Source organism: Trachurus trachurus, assembly GCF_905171665.1.
Source record: "Trachurus trachurus genome assembly, chromosome: 7".
NCBI classification, from domain to species: domain Eukaryota; kingdom Metazoa; phylum Chordata; class Actinopteri; order Carangiformes; family Carangidae; genus Trachurus; species Trachurus trachurus.
The window spans coordinates 10,482,137-10,500,799 of NC_139901.1; the positions used below are offsets into that span (position 1 = coordinate 10,482,137).

General features: G+C 40.8%; 1 protein-coding gene across 1 annotated transcript in view; it reads right to left on the reverse strand.

Annotated features, from left to right (window-relative positions):
- Positions 1–10,567: 10,567 nt before the first annotated feature.
- LOC310988283 (plexin-A1-like) overlaps positions 10,568–18,663 on the reverse strand; it is a gene marked incomplete at both ends in the record, with an annotated part of 210,273 nt that continues 202,177 nt past the window's right edge. The window contains 4 exons of the mRNA XM_083974815.1: positions 10,568–10,663; positions 13,372–13,522; positions 16,734–16,946; positions 17,735–17,904. Coding sequence (XP_083830941.1) covers positions 10,568–10,663; positions 13,372–13,522; positions 16,734–16,946; positions 17,735–17,904 — 630 coding nt within the window. The remainder of the gene's footprint in view (positions 10,664–13,371; positions 13,523–16,733; positions 16,947–17,734; positions 17,905–18,663) is intronic.

Here is an 18,663-nt window from a genome sequence, read left to right on the forward strand (position 1 = left end):
TTTATTTTTAGCTGTTATTCTTAACTGACAGCTGGCTTAGTCATTTGGTAACACTTCATTTGAATGCACACACATGCACGTTTGAGGAACACAGTGAGATCAAGATTTGAGCTGAGGCACAGTCTGTAGGGGGGGTTACTTAATGAAGAGTTTTTAATGAAGCTAGGGGTGTGGTGATAAGTGATCACAAATAATTACCAAGCTACAAATATATCCCAAGGCCCTGTTCAGTCTCATTTCATCCACCAGGAGTCCTATACATGACTTAGGAACTAACAAATTCAGTTTGGATTCGATTTCTTTCTCAAGGGGAGGTACAGTGAGTTTCACCTTACCTGCACTGGTCAGTGATTGGGTAATTTTTCACCCCCCCTTAGTAATAATTGTTGCTGCAATTTCCTGCTGCTTTTGAACTTGCTGGTTCTCCCGTAATTTAAATCCCATCTGGTATCCTTGTATTTTAAAGTGGATATTTGATTTTTTTTTATGTGGAGAGCTGCTTGTCCTTTTTTTTATTTATTCACTTTTGTGTTGAAAATTGAGTAAAGCAGCAAAATCTAAACACCAAAGCTATCATGAGAGTGACACCACATACACATTAATCAAATGAGCTGTTTTAAGGTCATCAAGCGCAGGCCCGGAGTTTGATTTTTGGGCCAGGATTTTTTGATTTTTTTTTTTTGTAGGGGGGGGGGGGGGGGGGGGTGTTCAGTCATGGTATACTGGGTTGACACATCACGTATGCTGCTACTGCTGTTCCTGGGCCACCTCCACTTAAGAAAGACAATAGCCTAAATAACATTAGCCGAACTAATTTAAATAATAGTAACCTATAATGCAATGTCACATAACTTTGTCGTGTAGCAACTCGGCAGGAAGATCCCGCACCAAGCACCAGCCATAACATTGGGCCGGAGCCACCAGGGCTGAGCTCTGTCTCCGTGAACGGTAAACACACATCTCTAACAACTCTTGTTAAAGTATATTTTTGGGGGGGCATTTATGCCTTTATGGATGGTACAGTTGAGACAGACAGGAAACGGGGAGGCAGAGAGAGGGGGAATGACATGCAGTAAATGGCGCCAGACGCGGGATTCGAACCAGGGCCGACTGCAGCGAGGACTGTGCCTCTATACATGGGGCGCCCGCTCTAACCACGACGCCACGCCACGCGACGCCCCTGTAACAACTCTTGTTGACCGTCGGAACATCATTCTGCTCCGTGGTAAGGTATCTCCATAAAGACTGTAGTAAGTCTCTCTGTGGTTAGTTTAAAGGGGTAGTTCAACATTTTGGCAAATTGGCCCATTGCCATATAGTCATAGCAGTAGGTTTGTTACCTTTAATTAATAAATAACACAATGACTTCATTACCAAATTACAGTAAGTAATTACCAAACAAACCTGTACAGTCAGTAAGGTCTAAATTCGAGGAGTCTACAGACTAACTTAGAGTGTAGGCTAAATGCTAACAACACACTTAATGGCAGAGTTAACATGCTAACATGCATCGGGCACAGTGTGTTGTTTGTTTTAGCTTGTTATCAAGCTAAAAAAAAAAAAAAGTAAACTGGTACTAGACACACTGCAGCCAAGGCTGGTGAGAATGACACATGTTTTTTGGGCTTCATACCAAATTGTAGGGGTGTAAAAATAAATTTTAAAAAATGGGAAGGTGTGGGGATCACCAAAGTTAATACAGTTCCTCCTGAAGGGAATAAAAGTGTCTGTACCAAATTTCCCGGTAATCTAATAGTTGTTGAGATTTATCTCAAAACCACTTGTATATATAGTGTCGCCTACTTGAAAAGTCAAGAAATCATCATAGTTTTTTTTTTTTTTTTAATATTGTGGGGACTGTGGACATCTGTACAATTTTATGCCAATCCATCCAGTATGGTGAAATACTGGTTGAGTTAAGTGGTGGACCAACCACTTGACTTTAATTGAATTGATAAATTAAACAGGTAAAAACCAGCACACTGCTCTGATCACAGTTGTACAATTCATATCCACTTCCAACATGGGTCAATCTGAACTAGGACTTTCATGCAAGAGAGTGAGGTTTGATTTGCCAAGGTCAATGTGGAGTTTGTCACGTAAGTAAAGCAATGAAGCTTGAGTTTTCTGCCTGAAGTATTAGCTTGGAGGCTTCACTCCATTGTTGTTCTTTTTTTTTCCTCCTGTGTTTTCGACTTTTTCCTCATACATTTGACATTTTTTCCTCTCAATTTTCAACTTTTTTTCTATAAATATTTAACTCTTTTTTTCTCATATTTTCAACTTTGTATCTCATATTTTCTTTTTTTTCCCCTCGTATTATAACATTATATCTTATAATTAGCCTATGAGATTTGTGGTTCATAATTTCAATTTATTTTGTCATAATTCTAACTTTCATCTCATATTTTAGACTTTTTTCTCATATTTCCAACTTTTTAATCTCTTTAAACTCTTTTTCTGAGTTGTGGCGTGCTGCCTATCTTCCATTTACTCCAAACATATTCCCTTGCACCTGACTGAGCTGTTAGATGAGCAGTAGGCTGAATAACTATGCTGCTATATGGATCGATGATTACTTGAAATTATGCAAGCTCACTTACTTTGTGTCTGTTCTGAAGCGGATCCAGACATGTGCTCACAGTCACAGTTTAGCACTGCATTTAATTCAGCTTTGACAGAGAGGAAGCAGCCACGGCAGACGAGGCTCTGTCTGCTGCCCTGATTCTGCGCTATCATCTTATTTCCCCTGCTGGTCGTCATTTATTGGGGCTTCATAAAGACAGAACGAGCGAGATCTCAGCCAGGCAGTATTAACCGCCCACCTCCTCCGAGACACTCTAAATCAGCTCTCTTTCCTGCTTTCCGTTTCCACACTTCTCCCCCTCTCACTCTCCTGTCCTTCTCTTCTTGCTGTTTCTCTTAATTTCTCCCTATCTCCTCTCTGGAGAAACACAGGGGTCTTAGCACAATTTAATCTCCAGCTGAGAGTCAGAGGTGTGGGGTCCAAGCCGATGTGACTTTGTGGTACCGTTTATTCTGTGTCAGGGCTTCTTATAGAAGAAGACCTGAGTGTTTGTGTTGAGAGTGGTCAGGGTGATTGAATTGCCAGACAAGCCTTCAGGCGTGAGCGTGAAGGGGAAAAAAAAGAGAGAAGACACAAAATCAGAGAGAGTAAGGGTGATTTTTCCACAACAACTACAATTCAAACATGGTAATCGGATGCTCTGAGATATTTGAACTCGTAGCCAGACGGAGGGGCTGCAGGCTGTGGAAGGTGCTGTCTGCTGACAGTGGGAGTGTGTGCTACCTGTAGCTTTATCTCAACACTGCTGTGCTTTACCTACTGTGACAAATGTTGCAGCAGGGAACCTAAATAATATGCAAGAGGCAAATTAAAGGAGAGGAAAGGGAGTGCAGGAAGGAAACTCCCGTGGAAGCTGTCTCTCCCCAAAATGACACACTCTACTATCCCATCCATCCTCAGCTTGAAACCTCACCATGCAGAGAAAGAAATAGGAGTCTGAGTTAGAAATGGCCCCACAGGTGAAGGAAAGAAGAATGAAGAGGAAAATGAATTTAAAAGGAGAAAAAAAGCACTTAGGATAATAAAGACAGGTCAATCCCTTTCAGAACAAAGACAAGGTTTCTGTGATATCCAGGTCAGATCCTCTCTGGGGGTCTGAATCTCTCCTCTTTATCTTTTCATAATGGACTTTTAATTTGATTGATGGGTTGCCTGTCAAATCCCTGTGTTCCTGAGGGGAGGGCTGGGCACATTTTAAATGTTACATTCTCCAACTGGAAATGGACAGAGACAGAGAGTCTGAGAGATGTGAGGAGAGAACAGGACTTGATCTGTTTTGATATATTTTGCTCTTGAAGGGAAGCAAGTGAGCAACACACATAAATATATAATAAAATCAAAGCAGAGTCCAAAATCACTTAGTCATTCAATTGTCCTGTCAACACACTCGGTTTACTCAGTGAGCAGTGCACATAGACTTCATTTAAGAATCATTTTCAATTTGTGTCATCACTTACTGGTATTAGTAGCTACACTATTGTTTTTTGAGGGCACTGTTTACTGACTATAAATCTCCACACTCTGATTTTAAACATTGAAAAATAATAAATAGAGATTTCAGACAAAACTTGTTTTTCCATTCATTTCTTCAAAGCTCTTGCCTATACATTTTTAGCTCAAATTCCTAAGACTCGGATACAGTGACAGCGAGTAAACATTGTGTATTAAGAAGTAAATCAAGTGAAACTTTTGACACTGCCTCAGGCCTTGGGAATGTTAAAATACTTGCAAATGTTCACATTATCTGATAACTCAAGACGGTTGTGTGAAAACTGCGCAGGTCATGGGTGTGGGGGATTGGTACATCCAGCAGTTGTAGCAACATAAAACAAAACTATCAGCATAATGGTGGTACTAGATGAGGACAAGTCAGAGGATCACGCAAATCATTAGGATTCATCCTAATTTCATGTGGTTTCCATTCCATATTTCGGGTTATCACAGTTTGGACCACGGTGGTGGACCCACTGAAATCACATTGCTAGCATGGCTTAAAAAAACACAGATCAAAAAGAGACAGGACATGTAAAGCACTAGATATAATGTATTCATGATGATCTAGCAGGTTTTTATTTTACAGTACATGCAAATTCAGTGGACCCAGGCGATTCTTAGATTCGTGCTGCATTATTAGGCTACTGCAACTTACATTCAAACCTGACAGTGTCATGTAAGGAGTCACTGTTCTAGTGCTCACTGGGACAATTTCAGTCTTTTTTTTTTATGGCTGTACACTGGAAACTGAGTTCAGCATCGTCTTGCCTCACGACAGAAAGGGATTTCTGTAAAGTCTGCAAAGTAAAGGTTTCTCATCATTTTTTTGTCACATCTTTGTCAGTGTGTCATCAACGTCACTGCTGTAAAACAGACAGGAAATCAAATAGAAACAGTAGGTTTTTTTTTTGCTTTTCCAAAATACAGAGTACAATAATACTCTCTTCTGCTGCTTTTGATCTTTCAAGTGCTGCCATGGTGACGTGCACTAGAGATAAACCTAAAAACTTGTTCAAACTTTCAAATCCAGAACTTCGAGGGTATGCAGGGACGGGGAGGGAATAAAAACATCAGACGAGCCAGATTTAGCAAAAAACATGTTTAATCTCTCCTTGATGCGTGTCTATTTACACGTAATAAATCTGCAAAATAGGAAAGAGCAGGATATTTACACGGGCGTGAAACAGCCAAAACCTGTCACAGCAGCTTCAAGTCTGAAACTCTTAAAAAGGTATCAGAATTCATAAAGTATTAAAACTCTTTAAGGTATTTTTTTCCTTTCTACCTCTCTCGTCTTTAATCTGTGTGAAGATATTTTACGTCCTATACTCCTTCTCTGAAATGTACTTTAATCAAAGTGAACTCAGCAGGTGAGGAAGCTGGAGAGTTGGAACTGGAGGGAAGAAAAACCCACGGGTGTTGCTGTTGAGTGGGATCAAATCAAAAATGGCAGATGAGTGGGGGATGTGTTAGGGTTGTGTGTCTCTCCATGGATGTGAGGTGGTGTCATGTTGATGGGTGCAACCCAGATTTCCGATATACTTCAGAATAGATTTAAAGAATACGTTCTACCTTCCTTTCTTTTTTTTAACAGAAAAATAACCGAAAACATTTTAGGATATGCTATTCTTCATTTTCTTTCTGAGAGTTATTTGAGAAGATTGACGCATGGTTATGTAAATGGTGCTAGAGCACGATTACTTAGCTCAGTTACAAGGCTAGCAGGGAGTAATGAAACACCCTGCCTAGCTCTTTTCAAAGGTTAAATTAACGCTCCCGTTCTGACAGAGCCAAGCTGACTTCTTGCTAAAGTGAGCTAACCATCTGCACTAAAGACTACTGTATTGCACCTAATGGACAACTTGTCTTAAAAAATAACAAAATGTCTTTTTTTTTCTTGTTTCTGTATCAGTACATGTCTCAGTGTAAATTACTTAATTCAGCCTAACACTAAAAGAGCATTCAAAGCTGAGATGCTAATTCAGACATGTATCATGGTTGTTTAGCCCAAATCTACAAACTGTCTTTAGATATATCAGATATATCCTATATCAGATTTTTTTTTTCATGACAGGCTGCTTTTACATAATTTACCCTGAGCTAATTTTTACAAAGATTACATCCTGACCTCTGCTCTCTGAGAACCTCTATCAATCTTCTCATTTCAGGCTCAGAAAGAAAGCAAATATTTATAAATATACTTCACAGTTACTGGCTGTTCTGAAAATGATTGTTGCTAAAATTCAGATTTAAATATATCTATATTTTCTAACACCTACTTTGAATCACATTCTTAAGTATATGGAAATACATTATTTTCCGTATGGGAAGAGGCTGACAAGGCACAGGGACACTTCTGTGGCGGTCATTTGCTGAGAGAATCTCTCCTCCACCTCTTTCTCCCTCCTTCACCACCATCTATTTCTGTGTGTAGAAACTGAACGCCACGGATGCAACAGAATGGAAAATGAAGCGGTACCATGGCCATCAAAGCACTTCCTCTGCCTCGCCTAAGTCTTTTCATCTTTTACCCCAACAAGTGGTGAAGCAGAAAGCAAGTACTGTAGCAAAACTAAGAAACAAAAGCACCAGAGACCATGTGGGCCTTTCCCGCCATCTTTCTATTTTTTTTTCTTTTCTACACCCGACAGAGTAATTCATTAGGCTCACTAACTAAGCCTCATTATTCTTTCCACATCACTAAAATCAACTTTACAAGTCTTTATCAAAAGAACAATTGAGCAAGTGAATAGCAGTCAAACATCAATGCAGTGGTCCACATCCTCAGACTGTTTCAGTCATTCATTTAAATCGAACAAAATGTGTTAATGAGCGTCTGTACATGGAAGTAACATCATCTCAATTTCACCATTCATCAAGCATAGAGACAAACACCAAAGACCTTCAATGAGGAGGTTTTTAAGTGACTGTAAAGTGAGTGCAAAATCCTTTTTGTGGAAGAACTGAAAAGTTGATGGATCAAAGATAATCTCTTGTCACGGAGAAGTTCTCCTGATGTGGATGAAGAAAGCTTTGGTCGGCCGTCCTGTATGTTGTTTTACCCTGTGTAGATCAGTGGTTCAAGTATTGAAGCACATACAGTACGTTTCGTTCTGTCCAGACATGTTCATGCTGTCAAATGGAAACACAGCATCTTAGCGTGAACATGTATACTGAATTTTTAAAGGGTTTAATAAAACATTGTGATAAATCAAGGGGAATTCATGTTTGAGTTTTCAACTGACAGCAGCAATATTGTTCAGGTTGTTGCATGCCTGGAAATTATATTTGAAAAAAAAAAAGTTACCATCCTGACAACTCAAAATGAGAAACATTGAAACTGTAGGGAATATATATTGTTAATTTTTTATGTGCGTATACGTGGGATATGTCATTGATTTATTAATCATTCTGGTCAATTAGATCGCCATTAGATCAAATTTATCATTTAGATTAACATATTCTAGGTAATCAAGTCATCTGCAGTAACTACTATAATATGATGCGGTTAGTGCCTGTCAGTGGTTCACTGTGACATGACATGACAAGTAAAGTTTTCAATCTTCATTTAAAACTTCATTGTTTTTTTAAATCACATGGATTTGACTGAAGGGATCGCTGCTCTGAAGACACAATCCACAATGTTACAATTCAAAAATGTATGTGTTTTTCCATAACATTTCAAACTTGGAATAAATCCTCTATCATGTAAATGTGCCATCGGAGGAGTGAAGGTTTAAAATCAGCACCAGCAATCAGCATATGCCAGTAAAGGTTCATTTGAGACAATGGGGAATGGGAACACTGGGGTGTGAACGTGTCTTGTTGCAGATGGATGGTTGCTGTGTCAGAGAGAGAGTTTCCCTTTGCTCTGCTGGATCGCACTGAAGAACAGCACTCACTGCAATCGCAATGATCCATCACTGAGAGGGGGAAAAAAACAAAGAAAGTAAGCTAGCAATCACTGCTATCTCAGTTTTCCTCTTCTCAAACTGTCTTAGCGTTGTATTAGCGTTATTAGTGTTTCGGCCAGAGGAAAAAAAACAACTAAAAGGGCTGTAGTAACTTCCAGTTTTAAATAAACCTATTAGGCCTCCGACTACACCCCTGTTGTGACTGGATCCCAATTCAACCATTAAGCTTGGTGCCATTTGGAATGGACTGACGACTTTAGCTTTAACTGGTTGGAGACCTCTCCACTCTACCACAGGGGGGAAAAAAAGAAAAAAAAAAGGAAGCACTGCTGAAGAGGAAGAAAAGAAAATGATTTTGAGGCATTTGTAACTGCTTCCTTTAAAGTAAGGTGCAATTGATGCATTTTAACCTACATTTTCATCACCTGCTTTCTGGTCTGTATAAAAAGAAACAAACAGAGATGCTGCTGCTCTGCGTACATGATGAATGGCAACATATGGTATACATTACCTTGGTCTGTTTAACACCTTTCAATCTTTTTTTAAATGTATTTTCTAACCTTCTTTATTAGTCTCGTAACCCGTTTACAGTCACAGGAGAAAGTAATGTCTTGTTCATGAATGCATGTTCTCTGAAGCACTGCAAGATAACGCGGAGCAGCATGTACGTACTTTTTTTTTTTTTTTACCCCTTTAAAACCACAGAATGAAAAAAAGGCCTTCAACTCAACAAATCAAGCTACATTTCATAATCTCTCCATAAACCACATTCACATTTTTTTTTAGAGAACTTTTAGCTTTCACTGTATTAACTGCTAACTAAAAGAAAAGAAAAGAAAAGAAAAGAAAAGAAAAAAGCCAAAATCTGACAATACTGTTTCACCGTCTTCTGTTTCACAAAACTAGCCGTCATTTTGAATGGCACAGCTACTAAAATGGTTCAGACAAGTGGGGGAGTCTATAAAACAAGATCAAGAAGTTGCAGGTCCAACTTAATGACTGCCTAATTCCTCTGCAGTAGTCTGCTACCACGAAGCAATGAGGCTGACCTCCACAGAAATTACTTTTTTTTTCATCTAAATCATCTGACCAGGTGTATTTGGTTTCTTTAAAACAAACACAAGAGCACTGTAGGTCGGTTAGCTCACAGGTGACTTCCAGACATCATTTGTCTTTAGAGCCAAAGATGTAGCACACAACGGCCCCAAGACCTCATGAAATATAGAAAGTGTCTGTAATTATATTTATGTATATATATACTCATATTTATAATTTTTTGCCAGTTACCTATTTTTAGACTCTCACTTTCAGTCAGTAAGCATGACAACATTTTCATCATAGCACATTTCATCTAACGAAAAGAAGTCTCTTTGCACTAAACAACATTCAAAGTAAAACATGGCACAGGACGACTTTTTCCTCGTGTTTTCATAATTTTTCATCTTGGAAATATCAAATCCTCTTCTCAAACGTATCTTTTGTACATTAAAATGGAAAACATTTTTTTCAACTTTTCATTTGTTTTAAAACAAAAGGTTTGTATTTATATATCTATATATATTCATATATCCTCTTCTCTCTTTTGATTTAGCTTTGTTGTGCAAATTCAGCAGTAACACAAGTGGCACAGCACTGGGGAGAGTAGGCAGTTTGGGGGGAGGGGGGAGAATTGAATGCAATAATAAATCAAATGCAGTGGTGAAACTGAGAATGTCCTTTGTTAGACTACAGTGGAGTTCATGTTAAAAGAGAGAGAGAGAGAGTCGGATAGTCAGTAGGGGAGGAAGAGTTTCCCTGCAATGTCCCTCCTCCTGGTTGCCCTGCAGTGACGGCAACCCATGTGCTGCCGAGCATCCACCCTGCTGAAGTGTCTCCAACAACACACTGAGTCTCTACCAGCTCCATGGCTGCTGCTCTGTAGCCTGACCTTTGACCTTCCTGTGGAGGGCGGCAACAGAAAAGAGAAAGGGATCAAGTATTGAGATAATATCCTGGATTTTCATTGGCTCACAGTTTGAACCGTAGCTTGTGCCTGTGGAAAGCTATGAGCTGGTGACTTGTACCTTTCCTGTAACACCTCACCTCAGCGTCCAGCTAGATAAGTTAACGGTCACCACTGTGCTTGTACCACTCCTCCTGATTGTGGCCAAAGTACCCAACTGCTGCTCCCGCAGGAGTCTAGATGTGATGAGGGCCTTGATGAAAATGAACGCTCTCCTGAGCTGAGGTCCATATCTGATGAGGCTGAGGGTGAGTTTGATTTGGTTGTTCATGGCAGGGTTTGTGGCTCAGAGGAAATGAAAAAAAAAAAAAAAAAAAAAGTCAAAATGCCAACCCGCACGGTGGGGTTTGTAGTTCCAAACTCTGCTGTCTCTCCAGTGTGCTGCTGCTGCTGAGTGCTTGTGTCCTTGCAGTCTTTTTTCTGCTGCTGTCGGTTGTTGTTTTGTGAGGGTGATGACGACAGACTTCAAATGTCGAGGGTTAAGATGTCACGGGCATCAAAGGTTGTCAGGGAAGGCGTGTTGGTTGGCCGGTTTTCTCCGATAGCCGAGGCGTGCGACTTGGCCGGTCCTCAGCTAGCCAGCGCCATGGTGTCGATCACCTGCTCCAGCTTGCCGCGTAGCCTCTGCCTGCGCGACTGTTCGTCCTTCTGTAACGCTGAGAGGATCTGGACACGGACACAGACACAGATTATGCTGTATTATCAGTTATTTTTCAGCGCTGTGGCTTTCAGCACACTCCAGCTATGTGACACAGAGAGCGCTCTAATGCTAATTTCAGCTTCCCTGTCAGTGATAACGTTTTAAACAGATGCTGACAACATGGACGGGGTTGGCAGGGCAGGTGTTTGGGCTAGTGAGAGGTCCACAATGGCATGTCCGTGGCCTCTGGGAGTGTGTTCTGTGGTGTATGTGCGTGTGCTGGTGTGTTATTTTGTGTGCCATGAACAAGGGAGGGAGGAGCTGGTACAGTATGTGCAAAAAGACTGTATTTATGTGTGCATTTGTCTTCCCTTAATGATATGTGTATGTGCATTAGCATGTGTATGTGAGTGTGTACATTTACGTATATGCGTGTTTCTGTGTGCATGGAAGGTCAGGGCATGTGTTAGAGGTGACGGGGATTGTGCAGCTGCCTACATCTGGATAATAGGCTATAATGAAGGGGAGCATTTGGTTTGAATGGAGCCACCTGCAGCCAGCCAGCATAACTACTGTAATGCTGCCGCTATGGAGGGATGGAGAAGAGGAAGGAGGGGAGGGGAAGAGGTTGAGACAAGTTATCTTTCACCGCATAAAAGCCTGTTAAAGTTGGAAAAAGCAGAGGTTGAAAAGGACTTATGGCTGTCCATCAGAAGCCAGAGGAGGAGGGTAAAAGTCGAGAGGGGGGGGGGGACTGCAGTGACTCATGGGAGGAGAAAATAAGGGGATGGAGAGGATGAAGGATAATGAGGCAGGGAAGGAGAGAAGAAGGGATAAGGAGATAGAGGAAAGATTAAATAGCTAGGGGGACATTTCTTTGTCATTTCAGTTGTGTGTGTACAGAGTCTTAATGGGTTGGAGACGGCTGCATGGTACAGATTTAAGGCTACATTATCAGTCCAAAATAGGACATTTAGCGTGCACACACTCACACACACACACACATTATCTGTCTCTCTCTCTCTCTGTCAGTAGAGGCAAATAACACATACACAATTTAATTTGCAAATCACAAGTCACTCTGCTTGCCTTATACAGTACCATATCGTCCGCTTGGAAACACATGAGGTGTAAGTTGTAACATGTTGATTCACCTTCTTGACCAGAGTTAGATGAAACGTTAAATGCCAATGCTTAGCTTAGCTTAGCCAGGAAGACCTCTTTGGCTCGCTAATGAACTTATCTTGTTTCTTTAACTCTTACAAAAGCTTCATACAGTATTTAGCTTACAGAGAGGAGAATGGAGCTCATCCTCTAATTTACATAATGTAGGGTTAGGGTTAGGTAGGTTTAATGTAGGCAACTGTGGTGATGTCAGTGGGGACAAAGGTGACTTAGACGTGAATGCTCTACAACATAACTGCATTGTAAGAGATGGCTGAGAAGCAGAGGGTTAGAGAAAAAAACAATGGAGTCTATACTGTAGTTACAATTTGGCTAGGAGATAAATTCATCCTGGGATTTATCCTCTGGACCCCACAGCACCCTGAATGACAGGCGCACAGAGGGCTGGAACAGGGCTGGTAAAAACTTGTAAAAACTCAATGAATGGTTTTGTGGTCCACAGGCCAACTACTGCAGCTACCAAATGGGATTCATCCCAATAGTCATAATGACTATAGTCCTACCCCCGAATATTAAAATACATGAAGATGGATGTGGGAGTTGACAGATGGGTGAGAGACATTTGTTTTGCATCGTTTCAGAGCTAGATGGTCATTATTGTTTTGCTAATGTTTGATTGTTAGCTTGACTTGGCTAACTCCACCTGTGTCACATTTGGCTAATATACTGTTTGTGTGATATTTGTAGAGTTTTGCTGTCTACTGTTGTTGACTCTTGGAAACAGTTTCATTCTCTCTACGTGCTACTGTCTTGTTGTTGCTCACTTGGGCTAGCAGTATCTGAAATGCAACACCCAGTAATTCTAGCTTCCTTGTCAGTTAAGATCCAAACCTACTGTCCTCCTTTCACTATGTTGCTTTTGCGTACGTATTAACTGTTTGATGATGTTTCGTATCATAAGCTTTGTTTTGTTTCACCACTTGCTCGCTACATAAAATGCTCTGTCATTTCGCTGCCTTGGCAATGCACCTCAATTAGTTTGGAAGGGATGGACTCTCTGAGGATGCAGTGAGGGGAGGGATGGATTTGTTTTTCTGTGGAGTTCAGTCAGTTCAACAGTCTTTCTCCAGCATTGCTTACTCTACCTTTAACTCTCAGCAGGAAATCATATTAGCATATTTCCTGAAATGTCAAACTATTCCTTTAACAGATGAACCACAGAAATGCAGAAATGTCAAGTTTTTAATCAACCAGCAGAAGCTGTGGGTTACTGTACATGCAGGTCTTTGGGAGAAAAAAAAAGAAAATCGCATAAATTCAATGAAGCTCCATTAGGCCCATAATGTGTTGAGCTCATGCCTTAATGTGCATCCTAATGGTGATAATACCTTCCAGCCTGTACTGATGTGGACTGGTTATCAGTGTAATTGAATTAAAATGACCTCATGGTATTAGTCAAGGCAAGTGAGGGGTTGGGGGGTGGGGGGTTGGAGGAGGAGAAGGAGAAGGAAGGGGGGGTTGAGCAGGTTGGGGACGACAAACAGCACACCCTGCTATCACATCATTTCAGACTCTGTTTGATTCCGCTCCGCACCCAGAGGGAGCTCACCTCGTCTTTGTATTTGATGATGTAGGAGTAGATCTCATGAAGTGCAGACATGCTGTTGAACTGGCTGAGGTGCAGGCGGGACTGCTCTGCTAGGTAGGCACTCATGTCCTGATCGCTGATGGCTGGCATGCGGGAGATATCGGAGTAATACCTGGAAGAGAGGGCGAGCAGAGTTTTAATAATCATTTGGGATCTAGAGTTATGATCTGGACTTACTGGTAGCTCCATGTTATGAATGCAAACAGTGGCGAGCTGGTGAGTTCACATTCCCATGCTCAGTAGGTAGATGATGTTTCAGTGCATGGACAATGTGAGAGACATTACTGCATTACGACAAAGGTGTGACGTTGACTGTGTGTCATCGACTATAAATTACAGCAAACATGGTCACCACAGTCTCCACCTCTGTGAGTTACAGTACTGAATAATGTCTGGAAGTGTTTGGGCAGAACATTATGATCTCACAGTCATTTGCCCTTTGACCATTTGGATATAAAATGTCATTACTTCATCATTTCATCCTTATACACTGAGTTAAATTGAGTGATAATTAATGTATGAATACTTGAGTTATGTCAAAGAATACATTCTTTTGAAGTCACAGTGACCTTGACCTTTGACCTGTTTCTAACCAGTTCATCCAATTGAGTCCAAGTGAACTGTGCCATACAGACATACAGTAAATGCAGTACATGGCTGCAATGCCCACCAATTATTGATAATATTGTTATATTATTAATATATTATTATACTTTTTAATTATTTAACTGATATTATTCAGCCAGAAGGAAAAGCTTAATACAGATGGACCCAAAATAATTTCTACATGTCATTTTAAGTCAAGGGGCAAAAGAAAAAATATCCCAATACCCTTCCAACCCTAGTATTTTCTGTACACTCGCTAATTCTGACCGCAGCCTTGACTAGCTCTTATTGAGGTCCATACTGTATTCAACAGCAACCTTCACGTTATCGACTCAGTGTTGTGTTAGCTGCAGCAGAGGAGTAAAAAGCCCAGTGAATGTGAGGCAAGCAGTTAACAATTCAGTATATTAAGTATATATCCCGATATTGAGCTGTACCTCAACCTGTTTCCAGAATCCATATCTCGACTATCTCAAGGTTTACTGCAGCGGGACAAGGCTGGGGTTGAGTGTGGGTTAGGAGGCATAATAGAAACGAGGTTTAACTGCACCCAATTAACCCTCACCTATAAATCCTTATCTCATGCTGACTCCAAATGCTCTCTGCAAGCCTCAGGACTTACCGTAGCACACTGAAGCATGTTGTTCTTTAAGTGCATGTGTGCTGCACTAGTAAGAGGAAAAGGCGAATAAACTTTGTACATGCCATTTACCATTCTGATGGCATCCTTTCTCAGACTATTTGGTTTCATGTGTAATTATTCCCATTGGCAGATGATGGTATCTCAGAAATTTGGGTATCAGTAAAAAAAATCACAATATCACTGCATGGTAGCACGTTGCCAAACATTATGTCAGTCTAGGAAAGCTACTTAGGCCCCGTCCAGACGAATTCGTTTTTTTCGAATCCGGATAAATACTTTATCGGATCGGCCTCGCGTCCACACGGATCCGGCGTTTTCAGGGGGTGAAAACGGTATTTTTTGAAAACGGGTCCCAGAGTGGGAAAATTTGAAAACGCCGCCCCAGCGCATCCGTCTGGACGGCCAATACGGACTTTTTCAGAAACGATGATGTCATGCCCCCCGCCGCTCTACCTGTAACCTGAGACACACACACACACACACACACACACACCGCTGCAGCAGCTGCACACTGACAGTCTATGCACGTAACAACAACGGCCGACTAACGTCGCGTCGCTCAGACGCTGCGGCTGAATCACGGCTGTTTAATCATCACTGATCATCATATTTACTCTGACACGACTCCCTGTCAACATTTAATCCCATGTTTGAGTTTGAATACAGCGGGGAACTTCTTCTATTGAATTACAGCGGGGACTTCCCGTCTTCTTCAGCTGTTTTAAGTGTTTATGTGTGGCAAGCAGCTCTGCAGCGCCACACACGCTCCACACACAGGCCTGCAGTATGTAGGTACTACAGCGTTTTGGGTCGTTTTCACTGGATCAGTGTGGACGCAGATATTTCTGAAAACGATGCCGTGTTTACGGAGATTTTTTTCAAAACGATTAAGAAAAAGATCGGATTCAGTGAAGCCGCGTTTTCGTGTGGATGGGGCCTTAGGGACTATTGGACTCTTCCCAAAAAGCAGAAAAGGCAACTGTTGTAAGCGTCAGTGGCGCATAACTTAAATTGAGTTTAGTTAAACATTCTGGCCCTGAATAAAAGATGTAAGGTGAAACAGAGGACGTTTTTAAGTGAGCCTCTGTTTGGAGAGAAAAACCAAACAGCTCCTATAAATCCTTTATGTTGCTTTCCATCACAGTATTTGTCTTGGACCTTAATTTACAAGATTTAAAATGTCTGCCAGAACTGACAGTACTGATATATTTACATTACTGTATGTGTGGACTGCACTTTATTATTTATAATCCTGAAGCAAGATTTCTTTCAGGAAATAACTGTTTCTGCCTATTCAATCCAGATACATATACACTTCAGTTAAATTATTTAAAACTGGTGACAGATAAAGTCTGTCAAAACAAAATGACAGCTCCTACTGTATGTAGACCATGGTGGTAACTGGACACAAAACAACAGGAATTGCTGTTCTCTTTAATTTCATGCAACTGCCACTACTCCACATAACATTTTACAAGATGTGTCAGTTTGTTAGTGATAAACTCTCATTCACTTTCCATCCTTATTCTAGATTATTCTCCATCTCCCCAGTCCAACCCCCCAGCTCCAGCTCTGTGCCAGTAGATGAGGGTGCTGCTCTGTTTGGACTAAGGGTGAACTGTGCACACTAGTAAAATGGATCTGTTATGTCTCATCAGTTGGTTAATGCTCCTGTCATTGTTGGTGCATCTGTGTGAGAAGCTTTGGTTATTTATTAAAACTTGGGGGCTCAGTGGTTGAGTGGTTAGAGCACGTCCTACATGGCAAATGGCTGATGTCGGTTCGACTCCCGACCTAGACGATCGTTACTGCATGTCATTCTCTCAGTTTCTCTTCTGCTTTCCTGTCTCTTCTCACTGTCCTATCAAATAAAGGCATTAAATGCATTCAGCAGGTCTGCACAACAGCTAACAGCTAGGTAGCATGGCTGCTGAAACCCCTTTTACAATGGACTGGGAAGCACAGTGGCATGGTGTCATATGAAGTTGGCGAGGCTTACCTCATATACACTGCATACTTATTATACTGGTATTTCACAGCTGATCTTAGCTGGTCTGAATGAACTTTGACTCACCTCTCCACCCAGTTCTTGTAGTTGGGGATGTCTTTAGCGTAGAGAAGCTTATTTGAAGGCGAGTCTTTTCCCAGTTTGTGTTCTGACGTTGAACAGGAGTCCATGAAGGTCTGGGCCACCACGGACAGACAGGCGTCTGTGATGCTGTTCTTATGGATGTCGAATACAAACTGGGGGTTCTTGATCACATTCACCCAGAACCGCAGAGGAAGACTGAAGAGGCCAAGAGAAAACACAGTGATTAAATGTGACCCGGTAATAGCCTATATTACCACTTCCCCTGTGACAGCTGACTTATACCATCGTTCAAGGTGATTGATTGCCTCGCCTCAACTGCTTAATTCACTATTGTTCATATTGCACAATTTCATTTTCAGCACTGATTAGTGCATTGTGTGCATTAAACCTTGTTTTTCCTAATGGTTTCTAATGTCTTTATTTTAACCTTGCTGAGTAGGTACCATGGCCCTCAGGCAATGGAGCAGCTGACGGTTAGAAAATGTATTTGTCAGACTTTTATACACAGACCATCTAAATGTTGTGCAAATGTAGCAAACCCTGTTTTCATGAAATAAAAGGAAATAAATAATGTATGGAAACCAATATTGCAAAACCAGTCTGAAGATGTTATTAAGTCACACAGTAAATTATGACCAAACATCCGACAAAGCAACTGTTTAAATTTTCTATGCCTTTTGCAGACCGAGATTTATTGATTTAATGACTTTGGTATTTACTCTCTCCAGACATTAGCAGACGGCCCATATCACACTTCCATTATCAGCACATCCTATTCCATAAAATATTCATTTTCAAGGCCATTTAAAGACACTTTGACCATGGATTCTACCGTCCATCGGTGATTATCAGCCTCCAGAAATGTAATGGTTTTGACCCCAAAATGCAGAGAATGTCGTCTTTTTGACAAATACATCAATTACAATAGAAATGCATAAAACTGTGTATGACACAAACCACAAAAGACTAACCCTCCCACTTACCAGTTGCTCTTCCAGGTATGCCGTACGTCATAGTCTGTGATGGAGTGTTTGTCAGCCTGCTCGTCCAGGAAGTCAAACATGTACTTGATGGCCAGCGGCAGTGCGCTGCCTCTGTGGGCTGTGCTGAAGATGGTCTCGAACAGGTCGTCCACAAACTTCTGTAATGTACCCTGAGAAAGAGCATTCAATTCAGTTAATTCATCACTTTTAACTTTGATTGTATATGATACTTTGATTTCATCCTGTAACTCCTATAGTTCTCACGACAGTGGCTCTTTTACAGTTATATAATATAATGTAATTTAGCATTATGTGCTTTGGATTCATCCATGTTTTGTTAATCAGCATTCATTCATTCATAAAATTTCCATTCTTTGTGGATGAATATATTACACTTTGGAGTTTGAATACAAGTTAATATGTATAAACAACAGTATGTAGCACAATAACTAGCTGTTATTATTCCCTGTGCACCAATATGTGGTCAAAATAATCTATGCATTTTGTAGTCAGTTCTACGCTTCTGGTTTTGTTTCACATTTTAATACAGATTGCCTTATCATGGCAGTGACCTTTGTTTTTCATGTGATTTTGTTTTTGTTATTTAATTACTTACATTGATTTTAGTCAATTATGTGTTAAGCATTTCTTATGCTGCTGTCAATGATCAAATCAGACCCCCATCTTATAAACACGCCACACTTGTTCTCATATATATTAATTTCTCCATGTTAACTAGAAGAGAACATGTTGTGAAACCTCAGAGAAAATGACAATAAACACAGTTTTACAATGCTTTGCGACAGAAAATAGTGCATCATTTTCAGTCACTTGAATCCAAAGCACCTGAATGGGCCACAAGTGTGCAGATTTTTAGTATGATTGGCCCCACTGGGAATCGGAGTGATATATTTGGCTATGTGACTGCC